Consider the following 23,843-nt stretch of genomic DNA (forward strand, 5'->3'; position numbering starts at 1 on the left):
TAAAAGTAGTAAAAAATATCAAAAATATCTGGACTTTTGGTGGCATAAGCTCTCAATTCTACATTTTCCATTTTGGAACTGTTTTGATAGACGCTCCCTGCCTGATAAACAAACACATCTATCAAAATCAACCCCCTCATGTCTAGATGCAGATTGTTTCTGCATGTGGGAACGTTTGTCTTCAGGGCGTTGGCTGCTATAATGCGTTGCTATTTACTGTATGTCACCTATCTTCCTAAAGGTTTTAAAGCCGGGACCACTGAACAGATCCATTCACTGTTTTCAGACCTGACATGCTGAGGCTGCTGATTTTCAGACACCCATCCTTTGATACAATTTGCAACCTCAGAGATCATTTACTGGCATTGTGTAATGGCTGTAGAGAATAAAATTAGAACTCTATTGTAATCTGTATACTATTCTTTTCTTCCTGTTAACAGGCTCAGTTATATATTGTGTATTTCTATCTACTGTTGTTCTCTCAGGCCTAAAGCACTCAGAGACTGTGAAGGTGCTGCTAATTCATCAAATGTAAAAACACTATTTGTTGCTCCCCTGTGTGAGTTCAGATGTTTTCATGTAAATTACAATAATCCCTAACAATAAACAGCTTCAGGCAGACAAGAGGGGGTCGTGAACACCAAACTGATTATTGGCAGCGTCACAGCTCTAAAGGTTGAGTACCATTGCTTTAATACACCCCTGCCATGTCTGTGGCACTCAGCCTGAACTGTATTTGTTCCTACTGAAAATTTAAATCTTTAAAACAGCTCACAAAGATAAAGCTTTTTTTTTAAAGGTTCAGTTCTTAAAACATCTGCTAACTGTAGTTTTTAACAGGCGTTACTTAAACAGGAGGAAATAATACATTTACTGGGGACTATTTCCAGCAGTGGATTAAGACACATTTTTTGCCATCCAAATAATGTCATAATAATGTTTTTGGAGCTCTATGGTACAGAGAAATAAGATATATCAGGCTTTGATCATTAGGATACACTGAGGTTTTGTTTTGGTCTGTGACGTGGGAATGTGGATGAGTTCTGAGTTTGTTCCCATATTTAACATTTTAATGATGACATCATGGCCTGTTTAGTCTGAAGTCTAAATATTCCAACCAAGCCTGAATTTCCAGATCTTGTGAAACTGCTCACTGGTATTGTTTCTCTCGCTGTGTGTCTATGTGTGTGTGGGTGTGGGTGGGTGTGTTTGAGTGCAGGAGGGAAACTCACTCAGGTAGACTCACATTCTGCCTGTTTACTGGCAGGAGTACAAAGTGACTAACAGTGCTGTTGGTTGTGAAACATAGATACCGCATTCATGATTTGACATGTGTCTGCATGGTCACCATATTCTGGATGTCAAGAAATGAAATATCCAGACTTCACTATAAAATCTGTAACTTGATTAATTTAACAGTTGAACTGATTCTCATGAAATTTGTTGTGAACATGATACTGCCTCATTTAGTCACAGCGACGAGATCTAATCAGCTCTGAAGCAGTTCTTAGATCAGCTTAGAAGCAGGATTAGGTTTAGGCTCAAATTATTTAAGGATGAGGTCTTCAAGGTCTACTCTGAGTTTCATCACCAAACAATAATCACAGGATTCCTTTTAGAATCACTTTGTAGTGTATTTCTGATAGGGCTGTTTAGTCTTCATCATGTCAACTAATCACACACATATTACCATGAATGTGTTGAGTTGTTTAGGAGATTGTAAAAAAGACAGAAATTGTCAAACTGAACCTCATCTGCTCATATAGAAAGTGCACAGATTATTGGTGTGATTGTATATGATTAGGCTATTTAATTCTCTACTAGAACTTTAACATGTGTACCATATGGAACTATGAACTAACTACCAGAGACACTGAATGATATTTGTACTAATCCTATCATTATGTACTGGGTAAGAAGGCCAAAAATGATGGCCTATGGGTAAAAGTGGTGCAAATCAGGCATTAAAGAATCAGCCACAACAATCACTGCAATTGCTCTAAGTCAGTGCATTAATACAATAGTTAGGGTTAGGGTTAGGGTTAGTAAAAACACTGACACATTTAATTGGAAAGTTTGCAATTTCTTTAAATATAGCTCCAAAAATGAACGAAATGCTTTGAAATTATTGTATTGTAGTGAGAATGCTAGGTATGACACAGCTTCTGGTTATATTATTATAGCTTTTTTTAAACAAAACTTGGTGAAACAGAGTTGACGGTGATGTGAACAGAGTTGACATGAATAACAGAGTTGACAAGCCATGTGTAAAAGGCCAAAAACAGTAACATTAAAACTTTTTAAATGTAGAAATATTTCATAGAACAGCCGAAAAATTATTATAATAATGTATTAATATGTATTTCATCATAAATTACATACTATCATGCTGAAAGGTATTCTCTTATAGGGGTTTTCTACAAGAGGAAGTGACATCACTGGGTGCAGGTCACATGTATGAATGCTGTAGGTTTTTTTTATGTGGTTTTGTACTAGAGATAACAGAGTTAACTGGATCAAATAAAAAAAATATATATTTTTTTAATGTTGAAATCCCATGCCAGAAAATGAATACTCTGTGCAACTTATTGTATAAGTATTTTTAGAATTAGCACAATAAAACTGCAAATTATACTGAATTATTTCATGTTAATTCAATATGAACATGTGAATCTGAAGCTGAAGAAAGTCAGTTGGGGGGGTGGGAATCATTTAATGAATATTTTACATATAAATTGTGCCTAAAATACACACCAAACATTATTATTGGTGAACATTCAATATAATTAGCAATAGTATTTAAAATAGATCCAGTAAAGACTTTTTAGGGGGAAATAACTAAAGGTTTTTCTGGGAGACGCAAAATGTACCCTTTTTTTTTTTTTTTTCTACAGTTCAACATTGGAGCGCCATGGCACTGGCTACTGCCTTTCTATCTGAAGACCAGTTTACCTGCTCAATCTGTCTGGAGGTGTTCAATAACCCAGTGTCAACACCATGTGGCCACAGTTTCTGCCAGGCCTGCATCTCCACCTATTGGGATGGAGGAAGAGGAGGAGGAGAGGGTGCCAAGTCCTACCAGTGTCCCCTCTGCAAGGAGTCCTTCCGCAAGCGCCCTGAGCTCCATATCAACCGAACCCTCAAGGAAATCACTGAACAGTTCAAGTGGATGGCCAGCACTGGAATAACGATGGATGGAGGAGGTGGAGGAGGAGTTGAAGATCCCAACTCACATCCCCACCATCATCATCATAATCAACCCGCCCTGTCTCTGCAACAGAGGCGAGGGGAGATGCCAGAGGGCGTCTTTACTGAGATGAAGACCCGTTTTCGGCGGTCATCCACTTCTGTGCCCAACAACCCAAACCCACAAAGTCCAGTCAGTGCTGACCTAGCTCACAGCAATCAGTACCATGACCCGCCTCCACCCTACTCACCTCCCCGCAGGTATAACTACACTCGTTAGACTACAATACAATGGGTTTAACCCTTGAATGAAACACGGCGTTTATGAATTTATAATATTTATGTTTGTTGCACCAAATAACAAGTAAAATGGAATATGGAAGCAAGATCTGCCTGTAGCCTCTGTTGGCAGTATGAAATTGCACAATAAAATCAACATAATACAGACAGGTTTTTGAACCGTACTTTACTCCTTATCAGGCTAGAAATGTAACATTTGTTTTGATGGTAGCACTAGAAGAAAACTTATGAGGTCATTACATAAAAGGGTTCATGTTCAGTTGACCAGGGCAGATATTTTATCACTGAGCTCTGAGAAAATCACTGAGATAACAACAATTTTAATGACAAAATCATGACTTCATTTTAATGTTACCACAGGCACACTCTGAGTGGCCCCAGTGTCTCTTCCAATGTGCCTCTGTGTCCCATCCACCTGAGAGCTCTGGAGTTCTTTTGTCGCTCTGATAACACCTGCATCTGCAGCGTCTGTGTGGAGACAGCTGATCACAGAGGACACAACGCCGTCCCCGCCAAAAGAGAGTGGCACATCAAGAAGGTATAATAATGTGTGGGTCTGCTAGCTCATTCATATATGAGGAAGGCAGGATGGTGATTTGTGGTATGTCCATTTTGTAGTTTCAAAGTGGTGATGTCTTGAAGCCTGTTGAGTAATGAGGCTAACATTGTAACTATTTTAGGCTCGGCTAAGTGCTGATTGGTTGGGATAAGGCTTGTTGTTGCTTTTAGTTATAGGTTCATCTTAAATAAACATGTGTTTTCTGTCTTCTCCAGTCCCAGTTAGGTATTTCAGAGGTTGAGCTGAAGGAACTCACCAGTCAGAAAGAAAGAAAAGCTGAGGAAATTCAGAACTGCTTACAAGAGATACAGGTGAGTTTTCAGTCTGCAACAAGGTGGATCATGCACATGGTAAATTGGTGGTAAATTCTCAGACTACCACTAACCAATAAGAGCAACATTCAGCAGTCCAACTATAGGCAAATAAATACAATGGAGCAGCCTGAAAATCCAAAGTCTGAAACCTCCAAAACCACAAGAAAAACAGATGGAACAGAAAACAAGCACTGGGCTTGAGAACAAAATGCCAACTCATGGTGATAAGACAAAATAAACTGCTATTGATGTAAATGGGAAAATATGAGAATGACATACAGGTAAGAAGATGGGCAGGTGTGTAGTTGGATGGGGCAGACAGGTGATGTTGAAATGAAGGGCCCGGGAAAACAGTGATGTAGCTGGAGATGAGGGACAAAGAGGCAGACTGACAGTCACCAACGATGGCTGGCTTTACATCAAAACATCACAGAATATGTACCGAAGTTTAAACTAAAGAAAGTATCACTTATTTCTATCTTGTGTCCAGTGTGCGCACATAATTGGACATCTTTTACTGTGGTGCCCCCAAATGGTCACGAAAAGACACTGCGGCACTGTTATGAATGAGTCTTTTTCGGATTGTGTTCTCAGTCTTTAGGAGCTCATAAACTGGTGTTGCACTGGTGTATTTTTGCTCCTGATAACACCCCATTTACCCCTGCAGATTTAACTCTTCGGTCAGTGCTTTGTCCCCAACTTGGGCAGTAAAAGTATCTTGCCATGAGCTTATGAAGGCAGCTGCCTTGACAAGCTTTCATCTTGTGCCTTTGAACAGCTCACATTGTTCGCTGTCGGTCTTTTATTCAGGGTGCTGCTGAAAGAGAGACAGAAGGAGCTGTTTGTGTGTTCTCTAAGCTGATCTCCAGTGTAGAGCGCTGCCAAGCTGAAGTTTTGGAGGTAAATAACACTCACACAGGGAGTATGGAGAGGTCTCACAAAAGGCCTTACATAAAAAATGTAATGTTATAAAAAAATGTCTCTTTTTGTTTTGTTGTCACATGGCCATCCTGTGTGTTGTTGTGTCTTATGAGCCCATATGGGCACCCCATGAATCATGACAATTAAATTAATAAAATGAAACTACATGCCTATTAGCTCTGAATACAGAAAACTCCTTTACTTTCCCTGTAAGAGGAAAGAATCTCACACTGTGTCTAGGCTGAAGGAAGAAATGTGCTTGTGTTGAACTGTGGGCATTTGTTATTACAACCTGAAAAATATGTTCATGTTTCTCCCAGTGCAACATTTTAATAAAAGGTGCATAAAAGGTGGCAGGTCCTCTGGTTGTTACTGAAGTTTAGCATTTTAAGCAGCATCATCTCAGCTACATGGCACACTTCTTTCCTCTTATTCACAGGTGATTGAGATGAATCGCCGAGCGGCTGAACACAGAGCTCAGAGCCTGCTCAGAGAGGTGGAGGAGGAGATAGCCGAGCTGAAGAAGAGGAGAGCAACACTGAGCCAGCTGGCTCTGACTGAAGACTACATACACTTTCTCAAGGTATGAAACAGAAACCGTTTGATAAATGTGCAGGACTCCTCACAATCTCATCATGTAGTTTAATTTAAAAGGATATTTTATGGCCTTTTCAAGCTTTTTATTTTTGATAGAGACAGCTGAAGAGTTACAGGAATGTGGGGAGAGAGATGGGGAACGACATGCAGCAAAGGGCCGTAGGTCAGATTTGAACCCTGGGCCGCTGCTGAGCCTTCGTACATGGGGCGGATGCTCTACCAACTGAACTAATCAACACCCCTAGTTTAATATTTTTTAAATGTATTAGACTATTCATGCTGGGAAAGTTTAACCTCATCCTTGAAACCTTGTAAAAGTCCTTCTGCACTAAGTTTTACTACTTTTTACCTCATGAGTCATTTTTAATGATTATGTTGTTCCTGAGGTCATGACACCAAACTTTTTTGTGTACATTTAGATATATACAGACTGGAGACTATTTAAATATAAAGTGATTTAGAAAGGCGTTGGGGCACCTTTGTCTCCCCACACCATCTTTCCAAAAGATCGTCCCTCATTTGGCGTTTTGATGATGCTGGTAGAGAGCGCTGTCTAAACAGTGGTCGTAAATCTCAGTTGGGTTGAGATGTGGCAACACAATTAGAGCATAGAAAGCACATGATTCACATCATTTTCATACTCATCAAACATTCAGTGACTTGTTGTGCCCTTTGAATGAGGCATTGTTTTTATGGAACAGACCTCACCCATCAGGACTGATGTGTTTCACTCAGAACAGCTTTGCACTGATCTGACGACCATTAGACCAGTGCGGATGTGCAGATGTGCAGATGTGCATTCATCTTTGCACTTATGCACTGCAGCCCTACTTCAATATTCGTTCTATGTAAATGTTGACAGACTGTTCTTGTGGCTACATATTGCACTAATGCATGAGCATCAAGCCATCAAATGCTGATTTTCTAATCTAAATGCAGAGTTGGTCTTTTTATTGTTATCTATCATGATAACTGATCTCTTCCTTTTGATACAAAATCAGAACTAACTAGTCCAGCTCTGTGTTTTTATAAACTCTACACAGACTAAATGTTAACTGCTTATTCATACCCTGCAGTGCAGCTGTGTGGAAGCATGTACATCATGTTTATTCAGGTTTTTCAATTTTAAGATGCTGTAACAACTCATCTGGTTGATGTTTTCCCTCTCTGCAGATGTTTCCTACCCTGTCCACCCCTCCACAAACTAAGGACTGCTCCAGTGTCTCTGTGGTGTCTGCGCTAACCTCAGGGCTGATTCTCAGGACTGTCAATCATATGATGGAGCGCTTTCAGGAAGAGATGAGGAAATTACCAGAAGTCTGTAAGTCTTCATTCAGACCTCAAGCTGGACAGTCAAGTAAAGATTTAAGTTCAATTTAAGGGGAAACATTCAGCTGTCTAAAAATAAAACATTTATTAACTTCTCTAACCAAAAGTACCACTCCTCTGTAGCAGTGTCTTTGCTGTTATAGCTGTTATAGCTGTTATAGCTGTATATTATGAAGAAGCCAGCCATCCTGCTGTCTGCTCCCCTCTGCATCAACAGACATTGCCTCATGTTTCCAATCTCTCCATGAGTGCATTCTTCATTCAGCACGCACACACACACACACACACACACACACACACACACACACACACACACACACACACACACACACACACACACACATTGTGTTCATCTTTTTAATTTTTAACACTTGCACAGGAGTAAATACTTCCAACTTCCTATGTTGAGACTCAGTCAATTAATTAATCTAATTAATCTAATTAACAGGCCAGCAATCCTCAGTGGACCAAACTGTACCAAGGCCCAACCCAAGTAAGACTGTGATTAGCGTTATTGTAGTGTTATTAATGGTACACAATGTTGTTTTGAGATTATGTTGAACTCAAGAATCAAAAAATGAAAATAAAGTTTAAAAAATTATCTTTTCTTCACAGAGATAAGAAGGGTTCAAGAATATGCAGGTAAGGCTTCAAATAAAAATAATTTCTCTCAGTTTTTTTTTTATTGGTTCAACTGTCCATCAGTTCATCACCAACCATCATGCTCTCTCTCTCTTTGTCAGCCGACATCACTTTAGATCCTAACACAGCCCACCCACGTCTCCTTGTCTCAGTGGATGGGAAGCAGGTGCACTGTGGTGACCGTCATCAACAGGTTCCAGACAACCCCGAGCGCTTTGACCGGGTGGTGTGTCTGCTGGCCCACCAGGGCTTCAGATCAGGACGGCATTACTGGGAGGTAGGTAGGACATGATGTGGAACTGTGTTTGTCATCAGCAGGGGACAGTCAATAGACACGCAGCACATCATCGACCACAGAGCAAAATGTGATTGCTGCAATTTACTCATCAAAATTTTAAATATTATTCATGCAAAAGTCATCCTGCCTGATACACAGGTGCCCCATGGAGCTGTGATGAACCAGTCTTAAATAGCGCCCCAATGGGGTCAGTTATTAAACTTTTACAATGACAAAATGGCACAAATATGACCACCATGTGGTTGGTTAGCATTCTAGGTTTTCTTTGGAATAAGGACTGAAAGGCCGATGTAAACCACATATTCAGTCCAATTTGATTTATATAGCACCAAATCATAACACAGGTTATGTCATGACACTTTATATACAGAGCATGTATAGACTGTACTCTTTAGTATATTATCTACAGAGAGCCAACAATTCCACCATGGGAAAGCACTGTGGGGAAAGTTTGTCTCTGCACTGAAGTGTACTACACTGCCTTCTTCCAGGTGGAGGTGGGAGGAAAGACTGACTGGGACCTGGGAGTGGCAAGCTGGTCTGTCAATCGGAAGGGCAAAATCACCGTAAGCCCCGCCCACGGCTACTGGTTCCTCAGCCTACGAGATCGGACTGATTTCGCCTTCCGAACGGAACCCTCAACCAACCTGACAGTCAACCTGAAACCATCCCGGATTGGAATCTATGTGGACTATGATAAAGGACTAGTGTCCTTCTACAACGTGGAGGCCAGAGTGCTCATCTATACATTCACAGATACTTTCTCTGACACCATCCATCCATTCTTCAGCCCCTGTACTAATAAATCAGGAAAGAATGAGGCTCCACTAATTATCTGCCCCGTCGCAATGACATAATGATATGAGCCAACAAGTTAAGGCAATTTTTACTAATGAATTCCTTGCAGTGGAGTAAAGAATGAGCAGGCCGTTTGTTAACTTGCTGTGTCTTAGCTCACGTCCTTCCATACTTACACTTGCTAATTTTAGTCCATAAGTGCGTTCACACTGTCAGTTCTGTCTACAGTCCGTGTACTGTGAGTACCCATTTTCCGGCCAGTCAAAGGACTTTACATTACATGTCACATTCACTCCCACACACACATCCATACATCTGTGGGAGAGAGTGGCATGCAAGGTGACAACTGTTCATCAGAAAGTAACTCACTAATTTGGGGTTCAGTGTTTTGCAGATAGGAGGCAGCTGGGGATCAAACCAATGATCTTCCTATTGTTGGACGACTTTACGTTTTAGTCGTAGCTGCTGGACATGGTCACAGGTCAGCATCATGGATGTATTATCAGAACTGTATACTGGCATCCAAGTGGCTCATTTGATGCATATGGTAAAAACATGTTTTCAGGCTCAACTTCCACATTTTGGGCTTATAGAGCGATCACACTAAATTCCCTCTCTAGCTGAACTAGTTTAAAGTACACTCACAGTAGATGAACTGTTCACGTTGATTCATATGAACGGCATGAAATGAATTTACTCATATGGCTCTTTGAAAGTTATATATGACCTACTGGCTCAAATTCAAAGATGAGTGGGTTTGAAGGTTTTTCTGTTTGACAAAGCCATGAAGAAGCTGAAAAGTTTTGGTGGGATTTAAAAGTTGAAGAATGGCCAAGTAGTAGATGCATAACAAATGGGAGAAAGTGTGAACATTACGTCTATTATTTTGAATGAGGGAGATATTAATAAATATTTATATCATGAAAGTTCAGAAAATCAGAATGACATAACCTAAAGTTAAATATTGTGTGTGTAGGAGGCGTGTTTGTCCTGTTGACATTCCCCATGGCGTCCACAGGTTGTAAACAAGGAGGATGAATAAGAGAGTTTATGTCGTGAATGTACGGTAATTGTTGTGTGACTGAAGGTTTTGGGAATAAAATAATTAAGATGTATAAGAATAACAATAATTAAGATTGGAGTAAACAGAATGAGCTCTGTAAATACCTTCATATAGAATTGACTACTGACTGTGATTGATTTTAAGTGGGATATATCTCATAAATATATGGTATTTTACTGAAATATTGACATTTGTTATTGTTGACATTGTAATTTGTTTCATTCCATCTAAGTTTAGTTATAATTGATGATTGAGTAAAACCACTGAAGATCAGCTGACTTACAATATTGTTTTTAATTTATTCCTTCAGAATCATAAAAGTATCTTCAACCTGTTTGCTTCTACCCTCTTTATGTAAACCTCTGCATGTAAATATTATTATATAATATAGATTCTACGTGTATGTGGGAAACTGGATACACTAGCATTTTTAAGTTGCTGCCATAGTTAACGCAACATGAACAGCTTCTTTTGACCTGTTAGTCAAAGCAGCGACCTGTCTCACAAAGACATGGCAGTTTTGATCAAATGTCTGAACCTCAGTCTAGTCTCATTTTTAACACCTCTCATATTTATGCTATTTAAGCTAGAGACATAATTGTGCTCAGTGATAACAGATGGGCTGTTTTGATTCTGTTTTATTTGGAAAGTCTACGTTCGTCTGCAGTTTTCAGTGTAAATAATTCAAATCTATCATTATTATTCATTTCTAACCTTTTCTAATGAATGATGTAAACCATTTATTAATTTAACTTACTAATCAAACCCAATGTGAGTACCTGCTTTAAAAGTGTCAGAGAGCTCTGATGGCTTTACAGTTTATTCTGAGTAGACAGAGAAATAATAGAATGCTGAAATAATTTTCCAGGACAGCAAACAAGACTTGTAACGTGTTTTTCATAACTGGAAAATTGTTGAACCGTTTTCCAGGTTGTCCAAAATGCCTGGAAAGTACTCCATGAATTATTTTACTTATAAAATGTTTGAATAAAATGTGTATTTTTGTACTCTTTAACTTCCAATGTAAATGTGAAATAAACATAATTCAACAGAAGCTGTTACATAACCATTTTGTTTTATTACCAGATTATTGCACACAGGCTTATGGCTGTACATAGACAAAAAAAAGAAATGACAAGAACCATGATCTAACATTACGGGATCAAAGTTATTCTGTGAGTATCACTCTACCTTTCGCTGAAAAGCACATACTGTACACACACAGTGTGTGGAATGATCTGTACAATAAATATTCATACCTGCTTCCCGTGTCACTTTTTAAGTTACAACAGTGTCAAAAAAATGTATATGTAAATACACAAGATACATGTGAGGGGGGGGGGGGTAAAACTCTGGGCCAGAAGCTTATACACACGCACACACACAGAAAACAACAGTAACACATTTAAATCAAGCACCATCTAGTAAATCCTGGTGTCTTACTGCAAAGTGCGCCGAACTGAAGTGCAAAAATAAAGAATTTAAATTGCAAACCCTCTCTCACTCTCACACACAAAGACACACACCACTGTTAGGACATTGACTTCCATTCATTATAGACAGCTTACCCTCAAAACCAAAACTTAGGCTCATTAGGACTGGCCTTTGGTCCCCATGAGGACATCTGGCCTGTTTATTCTGTTAAAAGGTCCCTAAGAAGTAACAAAAACGAGCGCGCGCACACACACACACACACACACACACACACACACACACACACACAGAGAAACCATCAAAATGAATCGTATAAATATTCCCCATGTAGCTGCTATTCAATCAAAGAGTCAAAAACAGTGTTAGCAAACCCCATTCACAGCCATCACTTTGTGTTGGCTCCACATAAATCTGTGCTGAGGCGTCGTGCAGTGTCAGGCCTGCCATGCAGAACAAAGTCAGAACTGAAGCAGCACAGTTCAGTTTGGCATTATTTTACTGTCCGCCATCACTAAACTGGTTTTAAACTTTGTTACTGTGTTCACAGAGTGATGAGTACATTATGACCATTAAAGATAGAGATGGTTGTGAGGAGTTGTAATAAACTGCAAGTATACTCAGCTTATTAAATCAGCCACGCACTGTTTTTCCTTGAGGCCACCAGAGCTGAAGCCAGCACCGATGAGTTGAGTTCAGATTTGGTTCAGTAGAGACGAAGCGTGCATCGCTGTTAGTGGGATTAGCTGCTCTGTTTGGATCAGCACCATGCCAGTGGCGGTAATGTATGACTGACCCTGACTGTTTCAATCCACCCACCACATTCCTCACTGTTGCAGTGATTTGGTGGGTTTCCTCCCTAGTCCACTGGGTGGCACTCTAATCACCAACTGCTACTGTTTGCTATGATTTTCCAGAATTAATAACATATCTCAGATGTTGGAGTCAGCACTGGGCTCTCAGTATTATCCACTAACATCTAGTGCATGTCACAAATTCAAAACCACATCGGATCCGGCTTATGTCTGGGCCTCCGGGAGGGATCGGCCGGGCTCACATGGCACTGAGGGCCTGGCCACTACGAGCCCGTTTGTGTTGTGACACAGCAGAGCTTTGCTTGTTGTGGCAGCCGTTGTTGATGAGGAAGCACTGCCACCAGTTATGGGACCGTTGAGGTTGCGGTAGGGCCGCTGCCGTGGTAATGAAGCCCTTCGGCGGGGGGCCGGCACAGCAGCTGAACCACGGAGGCACAATGAGGGGAAGCGCAGACCCACCAGACAGCATCCCGGACAGGAAATGACATCCTCCTGATCAGAGGGGCCACTAGGATCAGAGGACAGGACCTGGGCTCCACTGTATCCATTAGCCCGGCCTTGTCCACCCCACTGGACTGGCTGACCAATCACAAGGGCTGACCGGTTGTTGTTGTCTAGTCGTGGCAGAGGAGGCAAGGATGGCGGTCCATTAGAAATAGGAAGTCGCCAGCCATTGGTCTGTAAAGTGGAGGAGGAAGTAGAGGTGAGCATGGGTCTTTCAGATGTTGAGTCCAAGATTCCCTCTGCTGGTTCTGGAGACTTGGTGCAGTCCATTGGTTCTGTTAGACAGACCCTCTCATCCTCCACTTCCTCCTCCTCTTCCTCTAAACACTCCAGAGACACCATCTCCAGTTTGACAGGAAGACCTGAATCATCTCCCATCACATTCTCCTCCTTTAACAGCTCCCTCTTCTCACTAACCTCCATATGCTTGACTTGCAACATTTTGTCCACCTTTTCTAACACACCCTTGTCCTCCATACAGTCCCCTCTGCTTCCTTTATTTGCCAAGATCCTCAGGTCCTCATCCTTTTCCTCCTCCTTCCCCTCTATGTCTCTTAACAAGGCTACAGTCCGGCTGAGCTCTGGGGTACAGGGGAGCGACTGACATCTCCTTGGCATTGCTCGGGTCTCCGGCGTCCCTCTGAGAAGGTGCGGGGAGGCACACAGGTCGCGAAGAGCCGGCAGGGTGAAGGTCAGGGAGATAACGGACTTGCTGGGCGTGTCTAAGAGTTTACACCGCCCTCCGTTCAAGTCCTGTCTGAGAGAGAAGGGGTTGACTCGTGCGGGAGTCCAGAGGAGAGGAGGGGTCAGGATCGATGGACGCAACATGTCCGACTGGCTCCTCGCCAAGCCTTGCCATTGCTGGCTGTGGTCACTGAGGTGACATGGAGAGCTACAGCGCCGGTAAGGGCTGACATCTACCGCCACTGGCTCTGAGCAAGGGAAGGAGGAAGGAAGATGTGTGAGTGAGGTAGAAAATAAACAAGATTCAGAACATACAAACAACAGCATGTTTGTTGGACTGCATGATCAAACTGGTGGCACAGACTGTAATAGTGTTGAGGATTTGCCAAAATTTTAAAATGAGTTATTGGTATGATATGGTACAACATCTTTGAGGCCTTCTCATATTCTCTTACTACTTTAAATCACAGATTGTCTGGTTTTAATTGTGTGCTACTATCAATGATGCTGTGAGGTGTCTTTGTTTTAGTTCATGCACAAAATGTTAAAGATGCCAAAAGTTTGGATCCAGAAGGTTTACGAGAGTAAACCTAGGAGAGGAAACCCAACTTAGACAGCTGTGTCATATTATTTCATTACATCTAGGATTGCAAAATTCTGGGAATTTTCAAACCTTTCCATGGGAATAAACGGGAATAAACCAGGAATTTACAAAATTGAAGGTTGGTCCTTAACAAGGACCTTAAATATAATTGCGGAAAATATATTTTAGCATAATCATGATCATTTTTTTAGTACACTTGAATATCTGCTCTCACATGCACATAGCACACTGCTTTCTGCAGGGCTATTAAGGCTATTGTTTTATTTTGCATATCTGCTTATGACAAAACTAAATGTTTGGATTAATGTTTGGATATGACACAGTTTGTTAAAATTAGCCCTAATGTCCAGTCAGTTCCCATAATTTCAGATATATTTCCATATTTCCTATGGTGTTTCTGGTTTGGAATATTTCCAAACTTCCCTAGCTTAATTTCCAATGGAAAGGTTCCAGAAAGTTCCTGGGAATTTACCAGAAATTGTCTGCCCCTTTGCAACCCTAATCACATGTGAGAAGCTGTAGCCAAGGGTGGATAAGTACCCCGTATCCCAGGGTTACTGAGTGTCAAAGGGCTTGTTCTAACACCGACCATATCAACTGACATGACAAGGTGATTTCTTGAAAAGTGTCTAAGCATCAAATATCTAAATTATCGTTCAATGTCGAATAAGGAAAAGGGACAATATGAACACATTAGCCCTTTTTTGCCCAAGGGCACCTGGTTAATGTTGAAGACTGTAGCTAAACTAAGCTGGCTGGCTGGCTGGCTGTTATTCCAAAATAATGCACACATTCCAGCTAATGAGCTGTTGGCCATCTATACATTTTTTTAAATCTATGATGCATCTCCCTCCCTCCCTCTTTTAGCATCAAAGGTGGAGGACAGATCAGTATTCAAGAAATCATGGAGCGTCATGTGGCCTTTTTTATGTCTAACTTTTAGGTTTAAATATTTAAATATATATTTATATTTGATATATTTAATATGATTCTTTTACCAAGTGCAATGGGCTTCACGCCCTCTTCTTCTACCTCCATACCCTCCAATGTAAAGACGATGTCAGAGAATGAAGGACGCCTCTCTGCAGTCATCTGAAAACACAAAGAGAAAGATCCACACGATGGCGATGATGACGAGTAACTTCACAGAATCAAACTTTATTGTCACCAGTCAGTGTCCATTTAAAGAGCTGACTGACACGCTGAGACACTGACACAGGAAGTCAGTGATGCTGTCAGACAAAACATTCATAGACTTCACACCCTGATGACAAATGACACAGTGAGCATGTGTGTGTGTGTCCTTACATTACAGCAGGTGACAGCAAGGCTGAAGAATGCAGGTGGACAATCTCCAACCATGTTCTCAAAAGCATCCACGTCCAGACCAAAGTCCTACACACACACACAGATTCTTTCATGTCCTCTTGAATGACCTCAGAGCAGAGCGGCTCATTTTATTAGCTGACAGAGACACAGACTAACTACTGAATATGTTGTAGAAAACATGGAGGGAGAGCTTTAGTGCTAGCTTACGTGATTCATTAATATTATTATTATTTACAAATAAACCCATTTATTTAATAATGATGAATTCATGTAAATGTGTAAAAATCATCCAAATTTCATCTGGATCAAATCCTGCAGTTTGAAACACTTTGTGAGTGACAGAGACACGTCACTGCTGCTGATGGTCCTCCTACCTCTGTCCTGGGTAAGAAGTCAGGATCAGCTTCAATGCGGGCGATGATCTCACACAGGATGATGCCGTATGCGAAGACGTCCACCTGTGCACCGGACAGGAAATCTAACACAGTTAGGGCTCAAAATAGATTTCACAACTCCAGCCTGATGGCTAATAGAGTATCGGTACCAATACAAATAGTTGTAGTTCTCTTCCTGTCTGCTATGATGAACTCAGAAAAGCAGAGAGAGTCTCTTTATACACAAACGTGTTACTTCTAAACATGAAGCATGTTTACCTTCTCATTGTACAGCTCTCCTCTCAGAACTTCAGGTGCCATCCAGTAGGGGGAGCCCACAATGGCCAGAGGCTGCTTTAGCACACCATCACTGCAAAGAGACATCAGAGGCTCAGTGACAGTCTTTCTGTGAGCTAGTCTGTGATTTAAAAGGGGAATACTTTTTAGATTTTAGATACTAATGATCTAAAAGTAGACCTCACTGTACAAGCTAATGCAGTCAATCCATTTTCATGTTTATTTTCTTTACACTGTGTTAATACTTTTGCTGTTGGATCACATTGATTATTGATGTCCGTTGATCTTCAATGACCACAAAGACTTTCTTCCTGAAGTGACTGTTTGATGGTGGGTTTGTTGTTTGTAGACTACAGCAGAGCAAAGGATCATGGGTATCACCCAACTGACCTGTAATCAGGGATCTTCTCTGCCAGGCCAAAGTCCCCCACGACAGCAGTGAACACACCGCTATCACAGCGCACCAGACAGTTCTGCAGGGAAACATCCAGAAACACTTCAACATACAAACAACATTTCCCTTCACCTCCAGTCAGTCCATGTGGACAGTCTGGGTTTTATTTGTTCAGGTTTAATCTAATAAATCACTCTGTGGAAAATGCACACGGCATCCACGTTACAGAGTAATCCACCAAGAAAGTGTGCTTGCATGGGTTTCACTACGCACATACAGTATATCACACAGCATATCAGGGGGTTGAGTGGCAGCCTAGAAATAACCAGGCTTGCATTTAGCTTACTGATCGTCCCAGCACACAAAATAGACGGAGCCACCGTGATGTCACCCACTGATTTGTGAACTACCGTTCTGAAGCCTTGAGTCTGACATCATGAACGTCACAATCTTGTTTGCTGCTTGTTGCTGGGGAGACTATGCATAGCTATACTGATATTATTACTGGATCTGAATGAGGGGACACACTGTTGTAGCAACATGTCAATCATAAAGCAGAAACACCCCAAAGCATACTCTGCTTTATCCGTCTGTTTCACTCTAAATGGGACCATCATTTATGAAACCAGTGACTGAGACCATAAAGTCACAAAGGAAACGGTTTACTGAGGTCACAGATCAACAAATAAGTCAGCTCATTTCTTCTAAACTCAAATTTAAGATCAAATCAGACTCTGTGGTGCTGCACCCTGCTGTTTCAGACCCAAAAGCTTTGACAATAATCGAATCGAAATGACAAACTTTCAGATCAGAACCATTTTTCATACACTGAACAGTGACACAAAGAACTGGAATCAAATGGTGAGATGCTGTACTTTGGAGGTGAGGTCTCTGTGAAATATGCCCTTGCTGTGCAGGTACTGCAGCCCTCGGGCGATGTCCAGAGACAGACGGATCCTCACACCCCACGACAGGTACAGATCACTGTCCAACAACTGCTCCAGGTTACCTCCGTTGATATACTGCAGAGAGAGAGATATTTTATTTCAATATGAAATAATTTTGTCATGTGATGCCCACAGATGTACCAACATATGTATGCATGTATGAAACAGGGTGAAGGAAAAAGGAAACAAGACTAAAAGAGAGAGACTGAAGCTGGAGATGTTCTGAGGACATTCAAATAATAAAGATATGAGTGGTTTTACCTCAGTCAGAGCGTGGAGTTGACCTTCATGCACACAAACCCCAAGAAACCTGAGAAGACAGAAAGGTATCTTACAATATTTTTACTCATGTAACGTAACGTTCTGCAGCACTAAGTCACACAGCTCCAGCTGCTTGACTGATTCTGGTGAAACTAGATCAGATTTTATGGAGAAAATGTTTTCTGGTTTTCCCTCTGATGTCCTCCAGCTGCTCCGCCTCAGCTCTCTGTGATTTACAGAGTTTATGATGGACAGTGAAGTAAACTGCTGTCAACTGTAGCTGCTGTTAGCTCATGTTTGTTAGCTGGGCTGCCTGGACAGCAGAGCAGAGAGTAAATGTGGGACTGACTTTTAGTGGTTGGTTAGAGCTTGGTGAAACAAAAGGCTGAAAGACAGACGCCGAGCTGGGCTGACTGCTGGTGACCTTGTTGATGTTTGGCTGCTAGCTAGTTTTTGAAGTAATGTAATCAGAACAAATACTCGAGTCCATATTTGCCAAAGTGAGATTACACTCTGCTGGTTTCACTGTTTAATAACTGCTGAGAAAATCCTTCCACATCTTTCTGAATGATAGAGGATGAATTACAATAAAAGCATATTGACTTCCTGTGGACAGAGTGGACTATTCGTGTACAGTATATTGAGCTGAACTGGATTATTCTGGCACCACACAGCACCCTTTAAATGTTTAGATTATACATTACCTACCTGAGTATGTTGGGGTGGCAAAGCCTGTTCATGAGCTGCACTTCTCGTAGCATGTTAGCTTTGTTGCTGGCCAGTGTGTTCATTTTCAGCGCCATCACCTGCCCTGTGATCCGATGCTGCACCTGGAAAAAGACACATAAGGTTTATAGAACACAACTGGTGCTATAGAACACCACTGACCACCACCATGGATAACCACCATGGCAAAGACTGACACATCCAACCTGCTCATGTTTGCAGATTATCACTTCTCTCCAACTACAGTACGTCAAACTCACATGCACATGTAGCATTACCTTGATGAGGAGATGTGTTAACAGAGTGTCCACCTCATGAGCAGGTGTAAACACAGTGCAGAGAGGAGTCCTGATAGAAGGTGTGGTGGAGAAAATGTCTAGAATATTTAACTGGGATCAAAGTTTGTGATCAGACACTGATATATGTCATGCTACAGCAGTAACATGCAGTGGTTTGTCCTAGGGCTAAAAAAATATAAGACCATTTTTTTTCATATTAATCAATATGTATTTATCATGTATGTATAATTTGATGAGTATCATGATGATGATTGAGAGACTGATTAGTGAGCATGTGCAAGCTGTGGGATACTAACACTGATGCAGACATAGAACAATACCAGCATTAGAGACCACACAGAAGGATGTGATGTGACGTGAACATGCCTTGTAGGGTGAAATAAGACGAAGACTGATTTGATCAGAAAGAAATGTTTGTAGATTTGACTGAAACTCCAGGAAGTGGAAGAATGTTCCTGGGAATGAATCTTGAAAAATGTAGAAACAATCCCAACATGTCCTGTAAGTAAAATCAAGATCTTCTTTTGACAGTTTGTCAATAAAATGTGCTCACAGCCTGTAATGTCTCAATGAAAGTCTTTTAGTGATCATACTGAACGTGTTTCCTGATCAACATTTATAGGAACAGGAACAATAGTAGAGTTGTAGAGTTCTGCAGACTTTACACTACAGCAGAGAAGCACAGTGTCACAGCACAGCAGGTCTGCAGTCGTGTGTGACTGGACGGGTCATTGACGGGTACTTTGTGGCAAAGTTCAGCCAATGTCTGGTCCTGCAAATTCATGCATCTGTGTCTGTGTGTTTGTGTGTGTGTGCATGTGTGTGTGTATTAATAGCGTAGCGCTAATAGGCTCTCTGGATTTCCCATCACTCTTCCTGATCTGCACAAATCCATCATTACTGAAGCCTTACTGAGCACGCCCGCACACACACACACACACACACACACACACACACACACACACACACACACACACACACACACACACACACAGTTTACAGGAAAACTCCGTTTGAAGCAACAATAAAGTGTGTGTGCATTTGATCCATTATCATTGATTAGTGCTCATCAATCATTGGTGGATGCAGGGAGGGGCCAATCTGCAGTAAGTGCAGCGGGGAGACTAATACACTATCTGAGTGGTTATTTCAGTTGTTCTAGTGACCAAGTGACAATTGGCAGGATCAGGAGAACAGGTTACCGTGCAAAAGAATCTAAATCGAAGAGAGTAAAGGAACAGCTCCTCAGTCCTCTGTCACCTGGGTTGGGTCATACTGGAGGTCTCTATCAACGATATAAGAAACTAGAAATACTATGAATGTTAGAAAACACATCAAAGTGTCACTTCTTAACACTGACTGAAGCTGACAAGGTCAATGTGCCACCTTGTGTATGAAAAACACATCACTGTATTTATATTATTTTAATCATGTGACACACTGAATAAATGTTTCAATTCACAGATATTTTCATGTTAAACTGAAGGAGTAAAAGATTCTTTCTGTGTGTGAGTAACACAAGCAGACGGCACAGACAAACAGACACACACTTACATGCCGTCTTTTTGTCTGCGCAAAACGATACACAAAAAATATGCACCAATGACACACACACACACACATTTCTCTAAACGTATGAAAAAAAACAGATAAACACAAGTGAGCACAGAGCTCAGTGTGTTTCTGTGTATGCGTATACAGAATGTAATCAAATAAACAGCAGCAGAAGGCTTGTGCATTATGCATCACTTCAAATCATCAGCACAGTGTTGCTGCCCAATCAAACTTCAGCTCTGTCCTGGTATTGTTGGATCTGATGGGGCAGGTTTGGTTGTTAGTTATTAGAGGAGTTAGGTAAGGACTGCTTCTCTTAAAGTAACACTTACTTCCTCTTTGTGTGCTGATACAGCTTAGGACTGTTTTAAAAACCCAACCGACCAAAGCAAAGCTACCACCAATATAAACAGGATTATGAAGATTAATAAAGTTATTAGAGGTAAAAAAAAAAAAAGAAGAAAAAAAAAGGCTACCGTAGCAAGCTGCTCTGTCCATCATAAAGTGTGTAAGTCACAGAGAATTGAAGCTGAGCAGAAGCGAATATATTGTGTATAAAATGTGATCCAGTTTGAATAAATTTCTAAAGTTGTGCTTTTGTACAGTAATCAGTGAGGCCCGGACAACTCATAGACTGGATCAAACAGGAAGCACTCTGCTCCGGCGGCGTCAGAAGAGAGAAAGCTTTTCATTAGATGTAAAAGTAGTAGACGGCCCCCGGGAGCAGGATGGCGTCATCGACAACTTATGGTTTATCAGGAAATGACAAACTCTAAAATACCATGAAGAATACCTGAAAATACTGAAAACACAATAGAGGACAAGTTTGACTTCAGAGGCTCTTTAAGACACTTCTGATACTATCACAGTGTGTTCCCCGTGCCACAATCATCCAACTGCTAGCAAACACCTCAGCCAGAAAGCCAGAAAAGTAAACTGTCTATCAGCCTTTACTTGAAGGTTTTTTTTAGCAGACAACAGCAACAGTGAAACACTCAGACACAAAGCTCTGAACTGTAGTCATACAGCAGCTTTACTTAATGGGATTGGGCCGCTCCACTGCAGGGGAAGTGATGCAGGTGGGGGGCCATGAACTAGTGTAGATTACCACCTCCCTGCTCACTGGGCTCAAAAACAGAAATGTGTTTCTTGATGTTGGTGAGGGTGTGTCGCTTCAGGTGATCCAAGAAGGCTGATTTAAGAAAGATCCACGAGTTTGAGGTTCATCACGTGCCAGAACACTGCACAATCAGGCCATACGGGGAAAGATTTAAACTCACGTACCTTGAAGACCTCGGAGAAGAAGCCTGAACCGATCTTCTCACAGAAGAAGTCGTCAATGCGGGCCAGACTGGACACGGCGCTCCTCAGGGCTCGGTATGAGGATGGGCGGATCCGGTTGGGTGCGTGGATGCTGTGGAGCGGCGGCTCATCTGGGCTGCCGTGACCCTCCTCGGGATCACAAAGGTAGTGGTGGTCCATGGTGCTGTTGGACCACCACGCTCCAGTTGATCCGTACGTCTGTTAGACTGCAGTAGTCCTGAGGCACGAGGTGACGGTGGCTCCAACCATCATGGTGTCAGAATGGTCCTGTGGTTTAGATCTTATGTTTTAAACTAAATCTGCTGCTTTCTAGGCTGCAGTAGATCTTAGGGTACTACACAAACAGAAAAATATGATCTATATTTATACTTTAGTGAGCCACGATCCTCATTAGTTCAGTGTCCTCTTATTCAGCTCATTTTAAAGACAGAGCCCAGCACTCCTCCACCTTCATCTGGTTACATGTCCCTGAGCAAGAGCCCGCACTTGCTCCAGCTCTGCTTCTCTGTGCCTCACCCTGCTCTGAGGTGAAGTCTCCTCAAACCTCCAGGTCGGCGGTATGAGAATTCCTGCTGCACTTGAACGTCGCCTCACCGTGCCGGTGCGTGAGGAGGCTCGGTTCTCTCCGTCATCCCGTTAGTTTGAACACTGAGATGATGGACGCTGCAGCTGCACGGTGCCGGGAGAGGGGAGGCGGGCCGAGCAGTCAGCTGCCATGTAAAGGTACCTGTGGGAAGCGTTGTTTAAACGTTGTAGAAATGTTAGAGGAAACAACACAACATAACACAAACACACACACACAGCCGACATGTCGGTAGTAGCAGCAGCAGCGGCGGCGGCGGCACACGGTCTGTCTCCCCCTGTGACGGAGCCCGGCCCGGGCCCATCTGCTGCCTCCGTGCCGTGCACAGCAGCCATGGGGCTAGCAGCCACAGGGAATCACTGCTCTCATCATCTCCACAGGATAACACCGACATGCACGGCTCAACCGGACCGACTGCGGCTTACAAATAATTACAGGCCTCATCCAACCCGGTTTGAAACATTTGAAATGCGTATTAAATATCTGGACTTTGTCATTTGACGATAATTTAGCAGTTTCTGAATTCCATATTTTTCCCGGACGATAAGAAAAGCTGGCTGCCGTTATTAACGGGAGCTGTCCGGGAGACGCGGGCTGCGGCGGAAGGGTCGACGGCTTACCTCTCTGCTCGCGTCGGTCTCGATGGAAATGTTACCGCGGTCCGGTTGCTGGAGATGAAGTGCTGCCAGAAATATCAACGGCAGCCTGTCGCCGTCTGCACGATAATCCCGTCTGGCTTCCTGCCGTACGAGCGAGCCGCTAGTCGGGACGACTACAAACCAGTCAATATCGCGAGAGTGACGCGGATAACTTCCTGTTGTAAATTTCACAATAAAAGTTTAATATAGAGTAGCTGCACATGCGAGCAAGATGGAGTTTATCTCAGAAAGCACAGTGGTTTCCAATCAACATCCCACATTCCCACATTACAGAGAAGAAGAAGCAGCATAACCTTAAAATAGCCCGCAATTCACACACACACACACGCACACACACACACGTGTGTGATCACTGTCTGGGAATGAATGAAACATCTTGACAAATCTGATGATGCTTATTTTGATCTTCAACTCTCATCATCATGTTATTATATATACTGTCATGTACAGCTGCGGACACAATGTAAAATAAAGTCAGTCACATCATGCTGTCATCATTTTTCTTTTTACTGACGATCCAGAGGGCCAATGACATCGTTTCATTCAACATCACATTAATAATAAATTTGTACTGGCCATGTAAGTGTAGACATACAAGAAATGTGCCTGTGTATATACACAGTCAGAGACATACATATAGCAAAATGCTTGACAAGGTAAATATAAACATGAAACTGTATATTCATATGTACTGTATATACACAGTGTGATGATCTAACTGTTCATCACAGTGACATCTTGTGTCTTGTTGTTTTGGTGCACAGGGTTGTGTAGCACCTCTCAGAAGGCAGAAGTTTGAACAGGTTATGTCAGGGTTGTGATGGATCTGCAGAGATGTGTCTTGACTTTGGACATGTATAAGTCCTGGAAGGAGGGCAGGCTGGCACTGATGACTTGCACTGGATCAGCAGCTTCCTGGGCTGACACAGGAAGTACTTTCTCTGCTGGGCCTTCTTGATGATGGACTCAGATCATGGATCAGCACCAGTGCAAACTGGATGTGATGTTCCCAGCCTCGCCTGCTGCCTCCTGTCGGTCAGGAAGTTGAAGTT

The 23,843-nt window shown here is 42.0% G+C and overlaps 2 protein-coding genes across 4 annotated transcripts in view; one reads left to right on the forward strand and one right to left on the reverse strand.

The window, feature by feature from the left end:
- The window catches only part of LOC104937883 (E3 ubiquitin-protein ligase TRIM39), a 25,647-nt gene extending 14,275 nt beyond the window's left edge, over positions 1 to 11,372 (forward strand). For both annotated transcript variants that reach the window (XM_027283577.1, XM_027283576.1), the window contains 10 exons: positions 2,895 to 3,447; positions 3,847 to 4,024; positions 4,261 to 4,356; positions 5,170 to 5,259; positions 5,720 to 5,863; positions 7,051 to 7,198; positions 7,655 to 7,699; positions 7,822 to 7,848; positions 7,950 to 8,125; positions 8,638 to 11,372. In XM_027283577.1, coding sequence (XP_027139378.1) covers positions 2,912 to 3,447; positions 3,847 to 4,024; positions 4,261 to 4,356; positions 5,170 to 5,259; positions 5,720 to 5,863; positions 7,051 to 7,198; positions 7,655 to 7,699; positions 7,822 to 7,848; positions 7,950 to 8,125; positions 8,638 to 9,003 — 1,806 coding nt within the window. In that variant the 5' untranslated portion in view covers positions 2,895 to 2,911 and the 3' untranslated portion in view covers positions 9,004 to 11,372. The remainder of the gene's footprint in view (positions 1 to 2,894; positions 3,448 to 3,846; positions 4,025 to 4,260; positions 4,357 to 5,169; positions 5,260 to 5,719; positions 5,864 to 7,050; positions 7,199 to 7,654; positions 7,700 to 7,821; positions 7,849 to 7,949; positions 8,126 to 8,637) is intronic.
- Positions 11,066 to 22,944, reverse strand: tesk1a (testis associated actin remodelling kinase 1a). 2 transcript variants are annotated; one of them, XM_019269722.2, is made up of 12 exons: positions 22,753 to 22,944; positions 22,066 to 22,276; positions 21,511 to 21,816; positions 18,356 to 18,477; positions 17,648 to 17,696; positions 17,315 to 17,461; positions 16,436 to 16,518; positions 16,028 to 16,118; positions 15,749 to 15,832; positions 15,354 to 15,440; positions 15,044 to 15,137; positions 11,066 to 13,689 (listed from the first exon to the last, which is right to left on the reverse strand). In XM_019269722.2, the coding sequence occupies exons 3-12, from the start codon at positions 21,706 to 21,708 to the stop codon at positions 12,458 to 12,460; spliced, it is 2,187 nt and encodes a 728-aa protein (XP_019125267.1). In that variant the 5' UTR covers positions 21,709 to 21,816; positions 22,066 to 22,276; positions 22,753 to 22,944; the 3' UTR covers positions 11,066 to 12,457. The 2 variants fall into 2 exon arrangements, with proteins under 2 accessions (XP_019125267.1, XP_010752502.2); XM_010754200.3 differs by having other exon boundaries at positions 21,511 to 22,276.
- Positions 22,945 to 23,843: the final 899 nt, after the last annotated feature.

This window comes from Larimichthys crocea, chromosome X, assembly GCF_000972845.2.
Source record: "Larimichthys crocea isolate SSNF chromosome X, L_crocea_2.0, whole genome shotgun sequence".
Classification (NCBI taxonomy): domain Eukaryota; kingdom Metazoa; phylum Chordata; class Actinopteri; family Sciaenidae; genus Larimichthys; species Larimichthys crocea.

What these genes read in the sequence shown, in the direction of transcription:
- tesk1a (XM_019269722.2), bottom strand. Translation starts at nt 21,708, where the DNA reads ATGGACCACCACTACCTTTGTGATCCCGAGGAGGGTCACGGCAGCCCA. An exon ending in GAGAGCTGTACAATGAGAAG is followed by an intron (nt 15,833 to 16,027) that starts GTAAACATGCTT and finishes TCCGGTGCACAG; the next exon opens with GTGGACGTCTTCGCATACGG. An exon ending in ACTTCTTACCCAGGACAGAG is followed by an intron (nt 15,441 to 15,748) that starts GTAGGAGGACCA and finishes GTGTGTGTGTAG; the next exon opens with GACTTTGGTCTGGACGTGGA.